Below are 22,527 nucleotides of genomic sequence, written 5' to 3'. Positions count from 1 at the left end.
CTTAGGTCAATTCCCTATCCCTGAATTGTCTATTCTGTTTAACATTTATATCTATACCATGTATGTTGTTTTTGGACTTTTATTATTGAGTAACATTTCCTACCAAAATATGTCCTTTTTAAAAACAGTATCTATCTTAAGGTAAGCTACTTTAACCAGTTCACCATTTGGAATATTTCTTTTTTGTAATATGTAGGGCCTTGCTAAAATAAATTAAATTTGTCCCTGCTTTTTGCACAATTTAGGCTTCTATTGGTCCTAATAATAACCCTTTTATCTGTGCAAAATCCTAAGTTTTAACAATTCCTTTTCATATCTAGCCCTCCTATCAGACTGCTATCAAATTTCCTTTTCCTTTGGTGTGGAGACAAAGAAAGAAATCGGGGTTCAAGTTTGATTCTGCCATTACCTGCGCGAGACTTGGAATAATTAGTACCTCTTTCCAGGTCTCTGTTCCCTCATTTAAAAAATAGAGTCATACCTAACGTTGTGAGCATTAAATGAAATCATCCACAGGGATTGCTTAGCATGGTGTTAGCATACATTCAGCGCTGGTCTGTACATCCGCTTGCAGTGTCATCATAAATGTCACTTAAATGACTGTTCCCTGCAATTAATGGTGATTCCTTTTAAGCTATAAAGTTGAGATTTTAAAAACTAATTTTAGGGGACATCTGGCCTTTGTATACAGACATACAGACTATATTTTAACAAGGCTGGATGATTTGGAGAGATCAGGGGAGGCAGATTCTGCGCCCTGCCCCCCACCCCGCCGACACACACAATCAACTCTGATGTTTTCACCTGTTCACTCAATCTGTGTTTACCATGGGCCTACTGTATGATAACGAAACACAATTCTCATTCTTCTGGAGCTCGAAGCCTAGAGGGGAAGGGAGACAAGGGAAGGACTGTAAGAACAAGCATAAGATTACAGATCTTGACAAGTGAGATGAGCAGAGGGCAATGAAAGAGAATAACAGGAGATTCCTAACTGAAATGTGCTTGGTCGGGGAAGGCCTATCTAAGGAAGAGAGATTTAAACTGGGCCTGGAAGGATAAGATTGAGAGATGGAGGCCAGGAGTTGGGAGATGGCATTCCTGGCACATGAAATAGCCCATGTGAAGCCCTTAACTTTGAAAAAGTTCAATGCTTTTACAAAATAAAAGAAATCTATTGCAGTTGAACATAGTAATAAAGAAAGAGAATAATGATGAAAGAAAAGATTGAAAAGTAAGCAGTGACCAGTTGATGAAGGCCTGTGGGCTGGGTTTCAGTTCAATTCAGTTGCTCAGTCATGTCCAACTCATTGCAACCTCATGCACTGCAGCACGCCAGGCTTCCCTGTCCATCACCAGCTCCTAAGGTCATCATTTATCCGATGTCTCAGATATATGTCTCAGAACTGTTTGGTTTAGGTCTGTTGTCCCAATGTAATTATTAGTAACTTTCTCTTCATTCTTAAAAATGCCTTGGTTTAGACAGTAAATAATTTTCACTCTAGCTATATTAAACAGTATGCATTTTACTCTGAGTGTAGGCTTCTAAGGGAGCCTTTGAAGAATTTTAAGGAAGGTGATACCATATGATCTGTTTTTTAGTTGATGATTCATGAGTGAACACAGGGAGGAAGATTGAAAAGCTCTTCAGGAGTGGAGCAGACAGATGCCCTTGCCTTGGAGTAGGATGGTGACTCTGAAGATGGAGAGATATGGATAGAGTCAAGATATATTGTGGAGTTAGAATGGTTAGGTCCTAGTGATGAAGGCAATATAGGAGGTGAGAGAGAGAGTTATTAAGAATAACTGAGGTTTTTAACTTAAACTACTGAGTGGCTGGTTGGTTCCATTGCTTTTGTGGAAAGAGGGCTTCCCTAGTGGCTCAGATGGTAAAGTGTCTGTCTGCAATGCAGGAGACCCGGGTTTGATCCCTGGGTTGGGAAGGTCCCCTGGAGAAGGAAATGGCAGCCCACTCCAGTATTCTTGCCTGGAAAATCCCACGGACCCGGAGCCTGGTAGGCTACTGTCCATGGGGTTGCAAAGAGTCGGACACGACTGAGTGACTTCACTTTCACTTTCAATGGAGAGGAAACACTGAGTGAGGAATGAAGAAAGGGGAGAGCCAGGGCTCCATGTTTAATGGGTTAAGTTTGAGAAGCCATGGAGATGTTGGGTGTTTTGCCCAATGATAAATACCAGATAGATACATCTCAGCAATTCTAAGAAGATTTGAGATTCAGACCTTGTTTTTGGAATCCAAATCTTCTGTACCCAAGAAACCATCTTATATATAGGGTTGTGCTTGGATATTCCTTCATTCCATGTTTCCCGAGTCATGCTTGTGATGGAAGCCTAAGCCTTTGTTTATGGGCACTTGGTGGCAACAGGGGTCCAAAAGCATATTTAAATAAATTTCTGAAAATGAGTAGCAAGCTATCTAACCCACAGCCAATTTCTTTAAGAAAAAGATAGGAAATGAGATAAGGTGTGGCGAGACCCTCATTTGACAGATTAGGATGTCAGGCCCAGGGAGGTTATGTGCTTTCACTGTGGTTGGCCAGGCTGTGGGAGAGCTGGAATTTACAGCCTCAGTCCTTATCCCTTCCAGGTCATGGTTCTTTGCAGAAAATCTGTGAACAGTCCTCTGGTGAGAGGTCATTTAGCAGATGTCTAGATGAGACAGTGGGTTTTGTTACGGCCCAAGTTAAGGGGAGGGTTTTATCTCCATTAGGGGAGGAAGACCATCTTCAACAGTCTTCCAGTTGTGAGCAGAGCTGGTTTGATTGTTCAGATTTTCCTTTGGCGAGAAGCACATGTGTTTTGAGCCATACAGAGCACCCTATTGTGTGAGCCTCGTTAACCCGTGCCTCAGCGCAGCTGATGTGTCCATTTGCTGTGGAATGACAGCTGGCTGCCTGGCCCATCAATGTGGCTGCCGTTTCAGGTAGAGACAGCTGCTCCGCCACCAGGTATGGGGACCTGAGAGAAGTAGGCTAGGCTGGAAAGTCACTGCTTCTGGGGTTCCTTGGACATGACCCTTGCTAACTGACTTGGTGGTGTTCGTTGGATGGAGTTCTTCAGATCGTCTTATCTAGTTGACCTCTTATTGTATTAGTGCTTTCACTTGACAAAAATTAAAATGAGTTTCAGACAAAGGGACACAGTTACAAGAGTCATCCTGCTAGAGCATGATGCTGATTTCATGCAACATTTGTGGTACCAGTCAGGTTTCAGCCGATTAATTAAACCATATCAAGCCTGAGAATGAAGTTTAAATTGTTATGTATGGAATTACCAACACATTTCGTGATCATGGCTAGAGCAACATTTGTACAAGCCTTGGGTGTCATGTTTACCCATGAGTGACTTGCTCTTTTCATCCACATCCCTCAGCTGTCACCCCATGTCTGGAGAGTGTGCCTGCAAGCCAGGCTGGTCGGGACTCTACTGTAATGAGACGTGTTCTCCTGGATTCTATGGGGAAGCTTGCCAACAGATCTGCAGCTGCCAGAATGGGGCTGACTGTGACAGCGTGACAGGAAAGTGCATCTGTGCCCCAGGATTCAAAGTGAGTGGCTTGGGCTACTTCCAGAGAAGGAGGAGAGGAGGGGTGCAGCTTGGAGCACATCGATACCATGATTTATATGACCTTTCTCTGAAGTCCAGTGAATGTGCTAAAAACCAATTGCATCATTAACAAGGAAGAAAATAAAGAGAAAAAAAATAATAAGAGGTATAAGTAATTACTTGAGAATGATGCCTGGGCAAGCTGGTGAAACTCTAAAGTGGCATTAATATTTAATAATTTAATTAATATGTATCATGAAGTAAGATGTAATTATTCCTTATGTAACTATGTAATTATCTCATCATGTAGATAATTTATAGGCAGCAAAGAAATTACTTTTCCAAATAGGATATGTTTTATTGTCCACAGTTTATGTTTTAATTCCATGCAATTTGAAGGCATAGTTAGCATTTATTATGTATTAACAGCCAAGGATTAGTAGTATGTAAATTTTTCAGTCCCTTTGAGAATCCAGACCTTTCAAATATGCCTATAAGCTCATAGAGCAGAATTTTGCTAGTTTTCAGGATTTCTTAGCCACAGATTAGTAATTTTTGTTTTAAAGGAAAATGGGCTGCTGTTGAATTATTTTCTCCCATTTTAAAGAGAACATTAAACTGTGAAGAATGTTGATGACTATTCCAGAGCATATAATATAGAACAAGTGGGTCACAAAGTCTCAGAGCTGAGATCTTTACAGGGTTTTCTAAGCTGGGTCACAGTGCTTTGGTTGAGCCCTTGAATTAGCCTTAAGAGTCTCTTTGTCTCTTCTGCTTTTAAAGGAGGTGACCTCCAGTCACCTTCGGTGACCAACTTCTGTGTTTAATGCTCCCTGTCAGATAATAAATTGAATCATGCTGCAGGCTAAATGTGTTCTGTTTCTTTGCCTTACCTACTGATCATATTACATATTATATAAAGCAGTCTAGGAATCATTGCAATTTAATGTATAGTTCATATTTATGTTTATTTATAGACAATAATTTTACAGCTGCAGTTTGTTGTTCTATATCTACTTGTATGAGCAAGGACAGAGGATTTTGTGTTTGCTACCTAGGGAAAGTAATGAAGGCAGCAGGGTTTTGGGGTCATATTCAATACTTGTATCCTAAATATAGGCCAGGTGGCACTGCCCTTGAATCTGTACAGTTTGTACATCTGAATAGTTATAAAACTCTTTAAAAAAATACAGTGTGTTAAAATGAGAGAGAGAGTATAATCAGCACAGCCAAGATATATTTTTGTGTATTTGTGTTGGCCCTATTTCAGGTGGTCAAACCACACGCATTTTCCTATTTGCGCTTGTCTAGGGAATTGACTGCTCCATCCCATGCCCTCTGGGGACCTATGGGATAAACTGTTCCTCGCTCTGCAGCTGTAAAAATGATGCTGTCTGCTCTCCTGTGGATGGATCTTGTACTTGCAATGCAGGTGAGTGGGTGAATGAGTCTGTTATCTGATCCCGGTCCTGTTAGCTCCTAAAGACACAGGAAAGAAACCTTAACCAGGATTCCAGCTCCAGCTTTGCCAAAATACAGTGACTGAACTCAGCAAAGACCCTTACCCAGGAAGGGCTCTCCTGCTTTCCAGAGTCAAGGGGAGAGGCTTCTGTGAGATGATCTCTGAAGTTGCTGCCAGCTCCAAAATCTATGAGTCTCTGTGATTTGGGGAAGAGTAAGCAAGCAGAACTGTGTCGGTGCCCCTAAATCCATTGGCCTGGAGTCCTGACAAGAGATGCAGTCAAGCACCTGATTGTACATGGGGGCCAGAGCATCTTTATCCATAGTTTCTGCAGCAGCCAGCGTTGTGGACACTCACTGTTCATGGTTCATGGGGTCCTGCTTTAAAGATGGGGATATTCTTTCAAACGCACTTTCCTTTTCCTTCCCATATAAATATTTTATTTCCTGACCTGCACAAAACTCTGCACCCCACAGTGTGCATGACCGCATGTTAGACAGTGAGGTACCCCCAACTTGATCTCTCTTCCCCCAGTAGCCCAATGGTGCTTCTCGCTTGACAGCTGTGTTGGTGCTCTGGTTCAGTTCTGAGAAAGGCTTTACGCGGCAGAGCCATGCTCCCTGCGCTAGGGCAGGGGCCCTGCTGCCCACCTCCAAGGTGTTTCTAAAGGGAAGTGTGGCTGGGAGAGGCTGGCCAGCTCCGTGCTGCCTTTGTTTGTTCACGTGCCCTGGCACTCTTGTCACGGCAGGCTGGCACGGGGTGGACTGCTCCATCAGCTGCCCCAGTGGCACCTGGGGCTTTGGCTGCAACTTAACATGCCAGTGTCTCAACGGCGGAGCCTGCAACACCCTGGACGGGACCTGCACCTGTGCACCTGGATGGCGTGGGGAGAAATGTGAATTTCCCTGCCAGGTATGACTCCTCTGGGAGGGCCGGGAGGATCCGATGGCAGCTTATTTTCTGCAGACTTCATGATTTAAAGTCCTTTATTGTGAACCAAACTAGAGTCACTGTAGAAGAATTGAGATGTTTGAACTCAGAGTGGATACAGGGTGAGAAGAGGGAAAGATGCAGAAATTGGTTAGGCAGCTTTGTGAGAATCCTTTTTATCCTCTCTCTCCTAGTTCCTCCCACCTCTCCCCTCTGTTTTCTCTGTTCTAATATACCCATCTCTTCATGGCAACCAGTCATCAGTATTTGTCAAACATCCAGTGTATGCCTGTCAACTCTCCAAACATTGTGTTTCCATTATAATGGAAATCCCCCAGCCTTTGGGGTGGAAAGTGGCAGGGCATTGAAAGGAGGGTGGTGATGGTGTCACAGAAGGGTTCAATGAGGTGGTGAAAGGTTTGGAAACAGCCGTCTTTTAGCACAAATATCTCTGGAGTCACCCAGATCTCCATAGATTTCCATGGTTCAATGCCGACTCCCTCCCCTTCACCTACTTTGGAAATACGCCCCCAACCCCATACTGAGTCTGCCGCAGGCCAACAAGAGTGGGCAATGGACAGTGCATTCTGTAGTGACGGCCCATTTCACTCTCTCCCTCTAAAGTACGGGGCCAGTGTGGCCAGTTTCCTTCCCTCTATTCCGTAGCTTTCTCTCCCTAGGCAGTTATTTTCTCCCAAGCCATTAAGCATTCTCTCAGTGGTGTGTATGCTGTGCCTCCTGGGGATCACGTGATGATGAAGTGACACCATGGCCCCCTGAACTGGACAGCTCCAGGGGGCCCTTCCACAGAGCGCTTTTCTCCCTGGGCTTCCTCCTCATTAAGTCCAACCCATTTCCCAGCTAAAGAGCCTGGGGTGCTACTCCATGCCCTCCAAACCCCTAGGACACAGTTTTGTTAGTTTTGCCTCCTGTTATCTGCCAATGAGCAGATTATCAGTGCTCTGAGATGGGCTTAAAGATCACTTTTCACTTATACAAGTCTAAGTGTAGACAAAGCAAATCTACACCATCTTGTCTGTTTTTTTGGTATGTTATTAGATGCATTAGTAAATCAGCCAAGGCTGGAAATTGGTTTTAGTGGCTCATATTATGGCAAAACTAAATCCTATATGCCTGGGCAAACATTAGTAGAACTTAATTTAAAAAAATGTTTTACCTTAATAATCACTAGACAAATGAATATGCCATTTAACACCTACTAAAATGGCAACCCACTCCAGTATTCTTGCCTGGAAAATCCCACGGACAGAGAAAACTGGCGGGCTACAGTCCATGAGTTGCAAAAAGCTGGACACAACTGAGTGACTGAGCGTGCAGGCACCTGTTGAATGCTGGTGCTGGGTGCCTCCCTGTTGGTAATTTCACAGCCCCTGTTTTGCTTAGTGCTTGGTGCTGTGGGAGGTTTGCAGTGCCCTCCCTCAGTTCCTCAGGACCTGGCATGAAGGATCAGGGCTTGTAAATGTGGAGCTTTCATTCCTCTCCCACAAACTAAATGATCACATCCGTGAAGAGTCTCATCTCCGCTGGACCAGCAACGCGGATGTGCATGTGAAAACATTAAGGCCTGGGAGGGGATGAAAGGGAGGGTGTGCCAGCACACAGCTCACCCCTGCCTAGGAGCTTGAATCAGAATGCTTCGTGATGTCCAGATGTCATCATGGGAGAGAGGATGCTAATTAGGAAAAAGTGACAAAAGGTATTCATTTCTCCTTATAGTTCTGTGTATCTCACGGACAATTTATGGACATGATCTTAATTTAATTAGAACTATGTTGTTTTTTAAATTTTAGGGCTTCTTTTAAAAAAACGTTATTGGAGTATAGATAATTTACAACATTGTGTTAATTTCAGGTCTATAGCAAAGTGAATCAGTTATACACATACATATATCCACTCTTTTTTTTTTTTTTTTAGATTCTTTGCCATATAGGTCATTACAGAGTGCTAAGTAGAGTTCCCTGTGGTAAATAGTAGGTCCTTGTTAGTTATCGGGTTTATATTTAGAAGTATGTATTTGTCAGTCCCAATCTCCCAATTTATCCCTCCCCTGTCCCCTTACCCCCTGGTAACCACAAGTTTGTTTTCTATGTCTGTGATTCTACTTCTGTTTTGTAAAAAAGTTGATTTGTACCACTTTTTTTTTTTTTAAGATTCCACATATAGGGCTTCTTTATGTGGATCGGAGTCTTCTTTTTCCACTAACAAATAGAACGTTCTGTAGGAGAAAAAAAAAATTCTGGGATTGTGTGTGGGGACGGATATTAACTAAACTTATTGTGGTAATCATTTCACAATATATATAAATATCAAATCATTTTGTTTTACCTCTAAAACTAATGTAACATATGTGAATTATACATCAGTGGGGGGAAAAATACCCTGTAAGGAGTACTGAACTATTTTATAAAAATCTTTAGGAACAAAAGGACAATATTTTTACGAGTTATGGCTCACAATAAGATAAAGATTCTTTTAATTAATTGGCATGTTTACCTATCTTTGCACATATGCACACCAGCATATTGACATAGTTGGTTTCACAATTTGTATGCTAGATGTAAACCTAGGTTTGAGCGTTTTGAAAACACTAACCCCTTGCAGCCAATATTTTAGGAGCCAAGAAGACATGGGAAGAGGTGATTGTAATGCATGCTGCTGAGAGGTGTTTTGGAGGGGAGGGTGCTGTGTGTTAAATGGCTGACTGAGGTCGCCCGCTGCAGGATTCCCATCCCTCACCGCTGTCTTCCATGTAGGATGGCACTTATGGGCTGAACTGTGCTGAGCGTTGTGACTGCAGCCATGCAGATGGCTGCCACTCCACCACGGGTCACTGCCGCTGCCTCCCCGGATGGTCAGGTGAGAGCCACGGGCCACTACTTGAAGTGAGAAACATGCCAATTTGTGCCTAGTGCTGTTCCTTGCTACCTCAGAGAAACACTCACAGGTCAGTTTTTCAAAAAAAGAAAATATGGTAATATCTCCAGTAAGGTGATAAATTTTTACCCTCACAATATTACTCCTAGGCCTAATTAGTCTGTGGGCTTCCCTGGTAGCTCAGTGGTAAAGAATCTGTCTGTCAATGCAGGAGACATGGGTTCACTCCCTGATCCAGGAAGATCCCCTGGAGGAGGAAATGGCAACCCACTCCAGTATTCTTGCCTGGGAAATCTGATGGACAGAGGAGCCTGGTGGGCTACAGTCCATGGGATCGCTAAGAGTCAGATATGACTTAGTGACTGAACAACAACAACAATTAATCTATAATCCAGGGATGACTTCTTGTTGAATCATGCAATGGCAGTTCTCTTGAGTCTTTAGGTAAGGTCTAACTATCAGTGCAGATAACTAGCAACTTCTTTATAGATAGGTAGATAGGTATATAGACAGGTAAATATAGATAGACTCTCATATCATAGAATTCACCTATTTAAAGTGTAGAATTCAATGTTTTAGTATAGTCAAAGAATTGTACAGTTATCACCACTATCAACTTTAGAAAATTTTCATTGCCCTCTCCCAAAACCCCATTAGTACTTATTAGCAGTCATTCTTCATTTACTCCCAATTCACGGCCCCACCCCCTTTGCCCTACCCTAGGCAACCACTTTCTGTTTCTGTAAACTTGCCTATATGTGATGTTTTGTATCTGGATTCCTTCTGTTAGTGTATGTTTTTAAGGTTCTTCCACATTGGAGTGTATATCAGTACTTCATTCCTTTTGACTGCCAAATAATATTCCATTACTTGGATAGACCACATTTTATTTACCCATTCGTCTGTTAATAAATACTGGAATTGTTTCCACCTTATTGAATATTATGAAAAATGCTGTTATTCATGTACAATTTTTGTGTGGATGTATATATTTTTGGTATATACTTAGGCGTGAAATTGCTGGGTTGTATGGTAACTCTAAGCTTAACCTTTTCGAGAACTACTACACTTGTTTTCCAAAGCATCTGCACCATTTTGCATTCCTACCAGCAATGTATGAGATTTCTACTCCCCACCACACTTGTTATTTATCTATCTTTTTTGATTACAGCCATCCTGGTGGGTGTGAAATCTTATCTCATTGTGTTCTTGATTTCCATTCCCTCAATAAGTAATGATGTTGAGCATCTTTTTGTGTGTTTATTGATCATCTGTGTATCTTGTTTGTAGAAATGTCTTCAGATACTTTGCTCATTTTTTAACTTGGCTTATTTGTCTTATTATTACTGAGTTGTAATGTCTCTTTGTCCCCTAGCTCCATGTCCTTTTCATATATGTAAGTTGCAAATGTTTTTCCTCTGTGAGTTATTTTTAACTTTCTTAATGATGTCTTTTGCCACCAAAAAGGTTTTATATTTATAAAGTTCAGTTTATCTACTTTTTCTTTTGTTGCTTGTACTTTTTGTGTCTAAGAAATCATTGCCCAGTCCTAGATAATAGATTTATGCCTCTGTATTCTTCTTAGAGTTTTATAATTTTAGCTTTTACATTTAAGTCTTTAACACATTTTGAGTTTGTTTTTGCATATGGTATACATAAGGGTCCAAATTCATCCACTGTTTATGTCAAAATCCTGCTGTCCCAGCACTATCTTATGAGAAGAGCATTCTTTCACCCCCTGTATTGTCTTGATAACCTTGTCAGAAATCAGTTGACCATAAATGTGACTTATTTATTTCTGGGCTCTCAGTTTTATTCCAGTGACAAATGTGTCTATCCTTATGTAAGTAGCATATTGTTTTGATTGCTGTAACTTTGTAGAAAATTTTAAAATTGGGAAGTATGAGTCTTTCAACTTTTGTTTTTTTCAAGATTGTTTGGCTATCCTGGGTTCCTTGAATTTCCCTTTGTGTTTCTGGATCAGCATGTTAATTCCTGCAAAGAAACGGTGGAAATTTAAAGAGGGTTGAGTCTATATATCCATGGCAGGAATAGTGCTAGCTGGGAGGGATTTGGGGGCAAGAGGAGAAGGGGACGACAGAGGATGAGATGGCTGGATGGCATCACTGACTCGATGGACGTGAGTCGGTGATGGACAGGGAGGCCTGGCGTGCTGCGATTCATGGGGTCGCAAAGAGTCAGACGCGACAGAGCGACTGATCTGATCTGAACAATATTAAGTCTTCAGATCTTTGAACATAGGACGCCATCAGTAACCTCTGGAGTGGTGTCTCTCAGCTCTTTGCAATTTGCTGAGAGCTTCTTAGGCTTCTGACAAACGGAGACAAACTGTCTTGTGTTTGATTCCTAGTGTCTGAGAGCTACCTTGGGAACAGGTCAAGGCTTGTGTAATAGACTTTATTTTCTGTCACTAGGAGCTACCCACTGAAACACAGACTCCATAGTCCTCCAGTTCCTCCTTGACTTGCAAAGACTGAGATAACTCTGACTCTACAGTATGAAATTCCACTTTTCCGTGTTTCTACTTGGTTCTCAGTTACTACATGTTACAACTATTAATACGTAGGAATTAAACCAGATTTTGTGACTTTGCAAGGGTTCTTGAAGCTTTCAAATGGAGTGACCACTACTAAGTTCTCAATGACCACAGTGAAGCAAATAGTGTTTTAACCCCCCTGGTGTATTCAGGGCTTTTCTAATAGAGAAGTCACATCATTTGTTTTGGGTCATACGCCACCAAGGCTACTTTTGTCTTATGAATGTAGAGGAAATGTGACATGTTCCTGGACCCACCAGTCATTGATCAGGTATCCACCTGCTTGGATGGTTTAGAACCAGCTTGTGAAAAGCATGCTCTTGTATACATGAGAAAAGCAGGAGATATGATTTGGCCTGAAGCCAGCCAGAAAATGTGCTAGTTGCATTCCATAGTCTGGGTCATGGGGTAAGACAAATGATCCCATCTGGCCTTAGACCTGTGGAGCTCCTGCGGGAATGCAGTGGCTTTGTCACACGGCATAATCTTGTAATCCTCTGTCCATCTGTGACTGCTCTGCTTCTCCAAAGGGGAGGAAGTTTTGCTGCCTCATTGTCCTATCACTTGTTGCTCACCGTCTCTTTGCTTCATGGCTCCAGTGTCTTACTTCTCTGGGTCTTCTGTGTGGACTCTTGGTATGTTAAGTATCTAAGGCTGCCGGGAGACATTGTTTAGAGAGGTCATCCCCCACACTCACAGAACACACTTGTATAAGCAAATGTGTATACAGGAAAAGAAAATTCCTGAAGTTTTGAAAAACACCCTACAATTGGATCAAGAATTGCCTTGTTTTTCTAAAAGAAAAGTAGACTCTGTATTATTTCATTGTCAACATTGGGTAGACTTATCATTTTTCATCACAAACTTACTTTGAATGGGTACCTCATACGGACATTTTGAAATAAAAAACTTTGCTTTTCATTTAGATATCAGGTTTGGGGCAAAATAAATAACCTCAATTCAGGGAAGCAAGTGATTCTGTCTCCTTTCTCCTTGCTGTGGAGTTTGCTCTCGGTGATATGTAGAGAATTGCCAGAGAGGGTAGCAAATATGTGGCATAAAAGCAAGGCCTTTGCGAAAGAATCAGTGACATCTAACTTGGGAACCTGGACTCTTCCCTTGAGCAAATTATCGAGATTTGATCTGTAGAGACACCAACAGTGCTCGGCCGCTGAGGACACTGAGGAGAGACGGATCTGGCCTCGGAGTGTGGAGATTAAAGAAAAAGGGTCAGGAGAGCTCTATCCCTCCTTACAAAGAAATGGACATACCTACACTCAGGAAGTCAGGCTCTAACGTGATAGACAGAGGAGGTCAGCTTGCTGTCTCACCAAGGTGCTCATTCACCACCCTTGTAACTTCATTCTCTTTTCTAATGTTTGACGGTCTTTTTTTTTTTTTCTTAAAGGAAATGAGACTCTTATTTATTTGTACTATAATTGATTGTCTCATTTTACCTAGTCATAAAATAAGTCTTCAATATGTACTGCCATAAATACTAACCAAAAATTGCATCTGACATCCCAGATACTATTTCCAAAAGAAATGTACCATTTTTCAAAAGAAGAGACATACACTTTTATTATATGCTGTTAATTAAAACTTTAATTTATTGATGTGTTTAGCCAATAGGTTACTTTATCAAACAGAGGCAGATTGCAGTAAAAAAAAAAAAAAGAGAGAAAGAGAAGAATGCCTGGGCTTTGTCTCCCACACCTCTGTTACACACACACACACACACACACACATATATAAGTGAGACGACTTTTCAAAATCATTATCCTGAAATTCCAGAAATATAATTAGGTCAATGTGTATGTGTATTTCCAGAGTAGTGGAGTGATATGCTTTGTAAAGTACTTCCCCAAAACACTAGAAACATGCCACTGTTTTTTTCTCCTTCCTTTCCTCTCTGACTTCAGTCAGCCAGATCACCTCTTTGCTGAGTGTTACAGCTAATCAAGATTTCTTTCCAGCTGTCTGGGAGGATAAGTAGCCTCCAGCCTGGTTCCCAACCCTGGCTAAGATCATTGTCACCTGGGAGCTCCTTTAACTTGTATATTCTTGGTCCCACTTCAGACCTACTGAATGACAATCTAGAGGGTGCCTGAGAAGGATGGAGCCATTGCCAGCCCATAACGTACCTTTTGTATAAATTTAGAAAAGGTTTGAAATGCCTCTGAGTGTGCTTCTTGGTAGTAGAAAGTAACAAGGTAGATTTATGCTCTGACTTAGCCCTTTAGCCAAAGGCTTTTGTGCAGTGTGCAACCGGCCCAGCCTTACTTGGTGGCTTTGTCTGTTACTTGAAAAGTAACCCCAGTAACTGTAGTGGCGATTACCCATCTGTGGGCTGGCCTCTGCTCTACCTTGCTATTCTAATGATTGAAGAAGTTGAAGTCCAGGGGAGCATTTCTGCTGCAGAAACCCTCATAGCCAGTGGCAGAAGACTAGAGGAAGCTTAGAGATTCCTTTCTAAGTGGCTCTACACACACCAACTTTGACCAGTTGAGTAAGGGAGCTGCAACTCCGGGTACTGATCTGTGACGCCTGAATTGTCATAGTAAGCAAATGAATGACTCACTATTTGGCCCTTCAAGGTATTGGGAGTGGACAGGGGAGTGGGAAAATGTAGCACATGCTTTGTTACATGTCTGTTTGTTACCTGGGCTTGGGAGAGGCAGTAACTTAAAAGCAGAACATGGGGTCCCTAAAGTGAGGGTGAAGGGAGGGACTCACCTTCCTAAACGAAAGGCTGCAGAAAAAGCCAGGCTTCCAGCTTTACCAATCTGCCCAGCATCCTGTCCTGTTTGCTTTTATCTGGGTCCAGACTAAGGCAGACCATGATTTCTGGTGTTGCCACTGCAAATGCAAACATCTCTGATTTACATTACTTATTTATCAAGATTGTTTTCAACGTGGTGACCAATAGCAGATCCTTTTTAATGGACCTTTAACATTTATATTAATAGTATGCAAAGAGAAAACTTTGATTTAACAACCATTTGCTGAGTGTCTCCACCTTGTTTGCAACTGCAGCGTTTGGTGCTGGGAGCAGGAAGATGAGGTGGTACCAGCTCCTGGGGGCAGGAAGGTGCTGACAGCTCCCAGGGAAGGCAGTGGGCGGGCAGAGGTGGATACGCTGGGGAGTTGCTTGTCTACACTACTGTATGCCTTGGGTGTCCAGAGGATTAGAAAAGCAGAGACAGTGTTATGACCAAGTATTCAGTTGCAGAGTGTCTTTGGTTCCTCTCTCCTATAATCACCAAATCCAGTGATTATTAACAAATCACACTCTTCAGTGTAATAGATACTTAGTAGTTGGTTGCTTGGGAACAGGACATCGAATTGAAATCATTTCCTTCATTCATTGATGCCCAAATATTGCAATACTGGCATAAGGAATATAAACAATTAAGCAAGACCAGGAGTTTGGGTTAGATCTCTGAGAGGGAGAAATAATAACACCCCAAATGATTTATTTACTGCATTCACATAATCACAAATGCCTAGTGAATGTTGATTTCACGTGAAGGCCACAGGCATAATGCATCATGCATTAAATGCATGAGCATTTCTTTAGAGCTGCTTAGCTGAAGTTTATCACGATCACTCAGCCATTGCCTAGCAACTCTTGAGGGCTATCAAAGAGCTCTTTGTCCTTGGTCCTGGCAAAAGCAGTCCCTCACAGATCTCCTTATCAGCGTTAGAACATTTATCAGGAAAAAATACTTCCATTGAACCAGAGAATCCTACAAATTTAAAGATATCCCCTTTGTGTTTTGTCCCTTCTTCCAAATAGTGTAGGAAATTGTTTCCCAAAGTAACTCATATTAAAGCCTCTATCTGTACTTTGATAAACATTCCAAAGGAATTTCCTCAAGATATCCTTTAGATCTCCAGTTGCTTTATAATCTGGACTAACATTTAAAATCACAGACCTGAGCTAATAAAAGTCTGTCTTGCCCCCAAATAAGTAAGGCAGACATTTCCACTCCCTTAGTTAGCAAGGGTCCTCATTTTAGGTATACAGAATATTAACATGTTGGGCTTCCTGGTTTGAATGTTCTTCTCATATCTTCTTCAGAGAAACAAAGAATGGTATGGTTGCTCCACCCAATTAGAAAATGGTCCTGAATATTATGTTGGAAAGAGGAACTGTGCTTATTGACTCATTCAAGAAACATTTATTTAGCATCCTTCATGTACTGGGCTCTGCAGTGACAATCATAGGCACCAACTCTCATGGGACTGTAAGAATTCTTATATTACCCTGGATGGAGCATGGACCAGAGAGTGGTTTTTCATCTGCATTCTCTTCTGTACTTCTCTGGAATTCATCTCCCTCAGGTGCCATTGATTTAGTTCAAGACCTTGCCATTTTTTCCACTGTTAACCCAGGAGGAAAGCTCATACTCCATAGAATGGCATCCTTGGCGCTTCCTTTTGTGACCACTGCCTGGCTGCCCCACTGTCTTTCCTGCTTTTTCCAGTGCCAATTTCAGCCGTCCCCAACACTGTTGACTTCTGAAGGATAGACACATACTTCTTAGGGCCTGAGCCTTGCACCACCATACTATTAGCCTGGGACCCTTCTCCACCTTCACAAGCTACTTCCTTCCCTGATCATGATCTCCAGACAGGATTGGATATGTCTTTACTGGGGCCATTGTCACTCTAGAGTTGGAGGTCTTTCTCCGAGAACCTGTCATTAGCAAGCCAGCAGTGTCTAGACCCCTTGAATATTTATTGAGCTGAATTATCTTTTCTGTCTTTGACAAATAAGAAACAAAAAGGTGTCTTATAGGACTCCAGCAAGGTTGGCAAAGAGTAAGATGAGATCAGTGGAAATAAGTAAGGCATAAAACACACACTCACACACAAAACCCAGCCGCCTACCTTACCCCATAAAATAGTTAAAGCAAACTTACAGTTCCCTATCCTGGAGAAAGTTTCACTGTAGGGTTAGCCTTATATGGAGGGCACATCAGTGTCCATAAACTAACTGTGACCTAGAAAAGCACTTACCCCAGGGCTACTTCCTGAATTTCAGTCAGCCTTATAGATTTAAATTTCACAGTGATTTATTTCTTAGGCTTCTAACAGGTATGCTTTCTAAAATATTAATTTTCTAGAGGTGATAACCCCTCAGTAATAATAAATTTATCTTATCCCTTTCTGACTATAAGATGAAGCAAAAGATAACAGAAGGGCACAGAGGTCTGAAAGGGATGAATAGCAACAGGAGAAAAAGGTGAAGCAAGAGGGAAAAAGACAGCTTCCTGCCTTTTTCCTGGAATTGCCACCTGACTGATACATGCTTTATATTTGTGTCCAAATAGACTTGGCATTAATATCTGCAAAATGATGACTGACTGTTACTAGTGATAGAGAAAAAGAAAAGGAATTGAATTTTCAGGGTGAGTTGGTAATAGAATTGTTAAAATTTACTTGCCAAAAAAAGACTTCTTTGTAGCCCTAAAATAAATTATTTAAACGTAAGCTTGATTCTGTTGAAATATACTCATATGATTAGAGAAAGAAGTCTTGATAGGTGATCTCTAGAATTACCTGATTCTCCAGAAATGAAATGATGGGTAAATTACGTGAAAAAAAAGCTTATCTTTGCTATGGATCTCCTTGCTATATCAGGGACCTTGTTACATCTATGAAAATTACCTTGATAAAGTTCATTTTAACTGATTGTTATGCTAACCAGCTGGACAAACTTATTACTGAGGAGGAAATAGGTATAAACAAAGGATCCCTTTATTCTGATTTGTCAATCTGCCCTAGGGTTATTTTTCTTAACATGCTCTAATTGAGAATGTGCTAATTAATATGTAAATCTTGATAATCTGTAATGTGGAAAAGCAGCATATACTTTTTGATCTAGAGTGTATTCCATTTCATTTTAACTGCAATTTATTAAGTGTCATGTAAAAATCTGTTAAGTAGCTGATAAATTAGACCATGTAAATGGCTGTATCTCTACCTCCCCCAAACTCCTACCCCAGAAAAACAGTGTCAAAACTCAGGATTAATTTTCAGGGTGATTGTCAGATTATCCAAATATTCACTGAGTTTCCACTTCTCTAAAATCCTAAGTGGGATTTGCCCAGGTAGCTCCAGACCAAAATGGCCAGGGTTGTCTGGGTCTCCATGAAGCTAGTGTCTCATTTTACCTGCTGTAACACAGGAGTCCTGGCTCATGATCAGAACCTGAACTTGAATTAGAGAATGAAACAGGTTACCTTTGTGGGTACTTCTTTCAAGTTTGCAAAACCAACTTTAGATGTGCAGCCTCTTTCTAAGTGGTTTGGTCCTCAGTCCATTTGCTGCCTCTGCCTAGTAATTGTGTCAGAACACTAGCTTAGACTTTGGGACTGTTTTAGCGTGCTTAGAGAGTAGAGCATTTGCAATCCCATCTCAGTTTGCAAGAAAGATCAAATATTTGTGAGCTCAAGGGAAAAAAAAATCATAGTAGACCAGAATTCTGCATTTCATTCTATGGGGAACACTTAAACCCCAGTTGGCTTCTAACAGGCCTGCTCGCCTTTCTTCAGCCAGCAGTCCAGGCTGAAATAACAGTCTGTTGTCAATTCCAGCGAGACACAATGAGGCCTGTGCTTTTTCATGCCTGCTTAACAGCCTTTACCACGCGGAAGACTTTCAGATGGAGAAAACCAGGAAGAGTGAAAAGTGGAGTTATTTCAGTAGAAATGACTGGCCACCAATTAACAGTGTTCACGTTAGGGTTTGGAACTGCTTCTGTGTTAAGGTTCAGGCCATGGTAACTTTTCTCCTAATCAATTTAAGAGCAAAAACTGTAATTCAAAACATGGACTTGTCAGCCTCCTCAGTGCAAGCAGAATTCGCATTCTGGAATCGTCGGAGTGGGAGTGGGCTGGTTCTTACCGTGTTTTCACTTGGTCGGAGGCCAGCAGTCGCTGGTTCACTCCTAATTATAACTCATTCTTATTGCCTCTCAATAAAGAGAGCATTTCTTTGAGTTGTGAAGTACTGTGACTTACAAGAAAGAGGCCCCTATGGTATTTTGAATACGAATTTACAAAGGAGACTTCCATTTATCTGAAATAAAACCTGGTTTTATTTTTTGCAACTTTGGATTTTCTGTATGTTTCTTTTAGGCATTTGTTCACTGGTGACCGACTCTAAAGTTTCTCTGTTTCCAGACTAAGATTTAAATACCTGCATATGGGTTCTCAATAATCAATCACTTAGACAACAGCTATGAGTAACATCATTTGTGATATCCTGCCTGTGCTGGATTAAATGTTTAAAGAGGAATTTGGTGGCACAGATTAGTATATCTTTCTGTCTTGCATAATGTATTTTCAAAATATTTTAAGATTATGTTTGTTTGCTCCAGGGGAAGATTTTCTTTATGTAAAATTATTTAACCACCTTTTTCTTACTTTATCTTTCCATGCTTTGCCTACTTTTCTATAAAAAATAAAGGATGGGGAAGGAAGGAAGGCCCTGACGGCTAAATCATATAGTATTTTTGATAAATTTTGCCTTCAATTGACAGAGCCCTTGGGCTTCTTCTCTGCTTTCTCCTTCCAAGGAAGAAAAATCAGTATAACAAAGATGTTGTATTCCTTCCCTTCATGATGCTATAGAGAATAGTCCTGGGGTTATTTTAATGTTATGATGATATGATATATGATACAATATATGATGATGAACTGCTGTGTAAAGTGGATTTTAAGTTTTAGATCATCCCTGCTCACTGCTACCCATGATAACTCAGGTGTGATATGGTGACCTTGGTCCTGGTCTCTGACTTAGCATCCGAGGCGTCCACCCTCACAGCGTCTCACCCAGCCTTGCCTGTGTGCCTCGTTTCAGGTGTCCACTGTGACAGCGTGTGTGCTGAGGGGCGCTGGGGCCCCAACTGCTCCCTGCCCTGCTACTGTAAAAATGGGGCTTCCTGCTCCCCCGATGACGGCATCTGTGAGTGTGCACCAGGGTTCCGAGGCACCACTTGTCAGAGAAGTAAGTGTCTCGTTAGCCCGCACCTCCCGTCTTCCCTTCTCAGATCACCGTGTACGCAATTGTGATCTCTCAGTTCATAGAGATGATCTGTTGCAGTCGAGGGCAGAGGAGTGGCATAGGTCATCCTGTCCTTTACAGAGCCGTCCTTGCTCCATAGCCCTGCCCCAAAGGCTTCATTTTTTCCATCCTTCAGGACTAACCTAACAGATGGGGCTCTAGCCATTTCTTCTCAGTAATGATTTCATTGCCTCATTGGCACCATCGTCAGTTTCCTGATCCTGCCTTAAACCTTGCAAATGGTGTTCCAGAAATCCATTGACCTGTAACTATTTTATTCAGCCGTTTTGGCATTGGCCTTACCTCAATTACCAGAAGTCAACATCAGCCAAACCTACCGGCAAATTATACATCCTGCTAGTAATCTGAAAGCCAGTGCTCTGGGGGAAAAGGATTGCAGAATTAAAAATGGGGACTGATGACATGGGTTAATAGAATTTTTGAGTTAGAGAGTATGAATCCATAAGATTTCCCTAGTCTTTTAGTAAATGTAATAAAAAATGAATATATGACTAATTATAAGATACATTATTCTATTTTTAATGGTTAGTTTTTGTACTAAGAGTTCTATGCTGTCTTTCTATACTTAAATACAAATAATGTCTTGTGAAGAACCTAATTATGAAGCATTTTGCTTTTTCACTTTTCAATCACAATCATTAACCTGAACCATTTTGAGGAGGGACAATCTTTTGATTCTGACTGTAGATCTATTTATTGCCAGTAATGACTCTTAAAGAATAAAGGATTAACATGTGAGTATTTATTTGGTCCTTGTTGGTATTTAGAATTTTCTTTCTCTCATTTATTTGCTCAATGAAAATTCTCCAGGCCCTTGCTCTATGCCAAGCTTCAAGCTAATTGGGGCCATAAATGGGAAAATAAAGAGAACTAAGACATTTGCTTGCCCTCAAGCAATTCAGAGTTTCCTAGCTTCTTTTCATTATTAAAAACTGCCCTTATTCCTTTTGTCGTTGATTTATGCTTGGAAAATTCTCAGTATCACTAAAAATAAAATTTTTTTATCCCAAACTTGAACCAGATCCTTATGTGGAATACAGGAGAAACATGTCTCAGGGAAGATAACTATTTCCTTTCTGTTTTCAGTCTGCTCCCCTGGTTTTTATGGGCATCGCTGCAGCCAGACGTGCCCGCAGTGTGTGCACAGCAGTGGGCCCTGCCACCACATCACAGGCCTGTGTGACTGCTTGCCTGGCTTCACAGGCGCCCTCTGCAATGAAGGTAGGGTGCGCAGACTTTGGCAGAAATATGTGGTGGTGAGCACACCCCATACAGTCTGTCCTCAGGCTTCCCAAAGGACGCATTTGCAGCTAGCGGCGGCTCCTGGTATGCTGTGTCTGCAGCTTCTGTAAATATGGCTTTGAGCTTTGGGAAAGCTGGCTTGCCAGTCCAGCACAATCTCTTTATTCTTTGAGCTGTGCTACTCTTCAGTTTTAATTGGAAACAGCCTTCCATGAAAAATCAATATGAGGGAGGATTTTGATTCCCTGAGCGAGAAGCCAATGGAGATTTCTAAAAGTGTGGTGATGTCTCCTGGTTTGTGATGCCTTCATGAGGGTCTTTGGCTTCAGATGTTTGCAAAAATGAGCCCATTTAGGATGAGGGATGCTCTGGAGTGGAAGCACCTTCCCAGAGGGACAGCTGGATTGATGACCTTTAAAGTCGTTTCCTATCCTAAGAGTCTAGGCTTCTGTGAGATGAGATGTCATTATGAGTTTCTGACCTATAATTTATTCACAGTGTGTCCCAGTGGCAGATTTGGGAAAAACTGTGCAGGAATTTGTACCTGTACCAACAATGGAACCTGTAACCCCATTGATCGATCCTGTCAGTGTTACCCAGGGTGGATCGGCAGTGACTGCTCTCAACGTAAGTCTTGTTTGGGAACAACTGGTCGGCCATGTATTTCCATTTGTTTTCAGTTTCTTTAGGATCAAAATATGAGTATTTAAATAATCAAGAAATAATATATGAATAGTTAGAAGATTTTTTTTTAAATTTTAAGTAGCTTTTCCCCCCTCATTAAGAGTTCTCTGCAATGATCCTGTGTTTAAATCTTTTTTTGCATTATTTTATTTTATTATTATTTTTTATAAATTTATTTATTTTAATTGGAGCTTGCTTACAGTATTTAAATCTAACTCATGCCTTGGGAAGAACCTAAACAGCTAGCACTTTGCTTATTCACTGAAATGATTTTCCTTTGCAAAATGAGGGTCTTGTACTCAGAAGCCATTCAAAGCTTCATTCCAGACTTCAAGTGTCATATTGTTTTCCCTTTGCTCTTGGGCAAAAACGGTACACACAATTATGGGAGAAATTTTTTTCTTTTTTTAAATTAATTCACATTTATGTATTATCTTTTGGGGGCCATGTTCCCTACTGGATAACCGTATAGAAATTATAAGTGTTCCTTCTTTTAAGTAGTTATGTTCTTGAAGCATTGGTATGAATATAAAGCAAATCATTTTACCCCCATAATCTTATGTTACTTTATCTGAGGTTCTCATTGCTCTTTGATAGGCGATGACCCCTGATAATTTAGTTTGATTATGTTCTGCTTCGTCCAGTTAAGAGTGTTTATAGTAAATCTGTTCTCACATGAAAATAGGAGCCTTCATGTTTAAAACAAGCCTCTCAGGACAAGTCTAGAGTGGAGTGACAAGTGCAGGTTTAGAGACCACAGACAAGAATTATGTGACCTTGAGTACTTATCTCAAGTCACACCATATTGCCTATCTAATCTCTACTCAAATGTCCTCTCCTCAGAGATACCTTCCATAAAGGAATAGCTCCCATCATTTTGTCCCCATTTCCCTATTTTATTTTTTCTTATAGTCCTTACTGCCCTTATGTTTTAGCTGACTGGCTGGGTGACTAGCTGGCTGGGTGGCTGGCTGATTGGTTTGCCTGCCTCCCCTACAAAAATGTAAGCTTTCAGAGGATGCTGTGGACCCTGCCTTGTTATCTGCCGTCTCCCCTGGACCTAGCACAGCGCTGGGCATATCTAGGTGCTCAG

At 41.3% G+C, this 22,527-nt stretch overlaps 1 protein-coding gene across 3 annotated transcripts in view; it reads left to right on the top strand.

The window, feature by feature from the left end:
* MEGF10 (multiple EGF like domains 10) overlaps window positions 1-22,527 on the top strand; it is a 269,210-nt gene that overhangs the window by 223,799 nt on the left and 22,884 nt on the right. For all 3 annotated transcript variants that reach the window (XM_070793223.1, XM_019964614.2, XM_019964615.2), the window contains 7 exons: window positions 3,394-3,568; window positions 4,879-4,999; window positions 5,778-5,941; window positions 8,734-8,836; window positions 19,284-19,430; window positions 20,595-20,729; window positions 21,249-21,377. In XM_070793223.1, coding sequence (XP_070649324.1) covers window positions 3,394-3,568; window positions 4,879-4,999; window positions 5,778-5,941; window positions 8,734-8,836; window positions 19,284-19,430; window positions 20,595-20,729; window positions 21,249-21,377 — 974 coding nt within the window. The remainder of the gene's footprint in view (window positions 1-3,393; window positions 3,569-4,878; window positions 5,000-5,777; window positions 5,942-8,733; window positions 8,837-19,283; window positions 19,431-20,594; window positions 20,730-21,248; window positions 21,378-22,527) is intronic.

This window comes from Bos indicus, chromosome 7, assembly GCF_029378745.1.
Source record: "Bos indicus isolate NIAB-ARS_2022 breed Sahiwal x Tharparkar chromosome 7, NIAB-ARS_B.indTharparkar_mat_pri_1.0, whole genome shotgun sequence".
Classification (NCBI taxonomy): domain Eukaryota; kingdom Metazoa; phylum Chordata; class Mammalia; order Artiodactyla; family Bovidae; genus Bos; species Bos indicus.
Note: the sequence above shows the minus strand (reverse complement) of the source record. Positions and strands in the feature narration are given on the sequence as shown.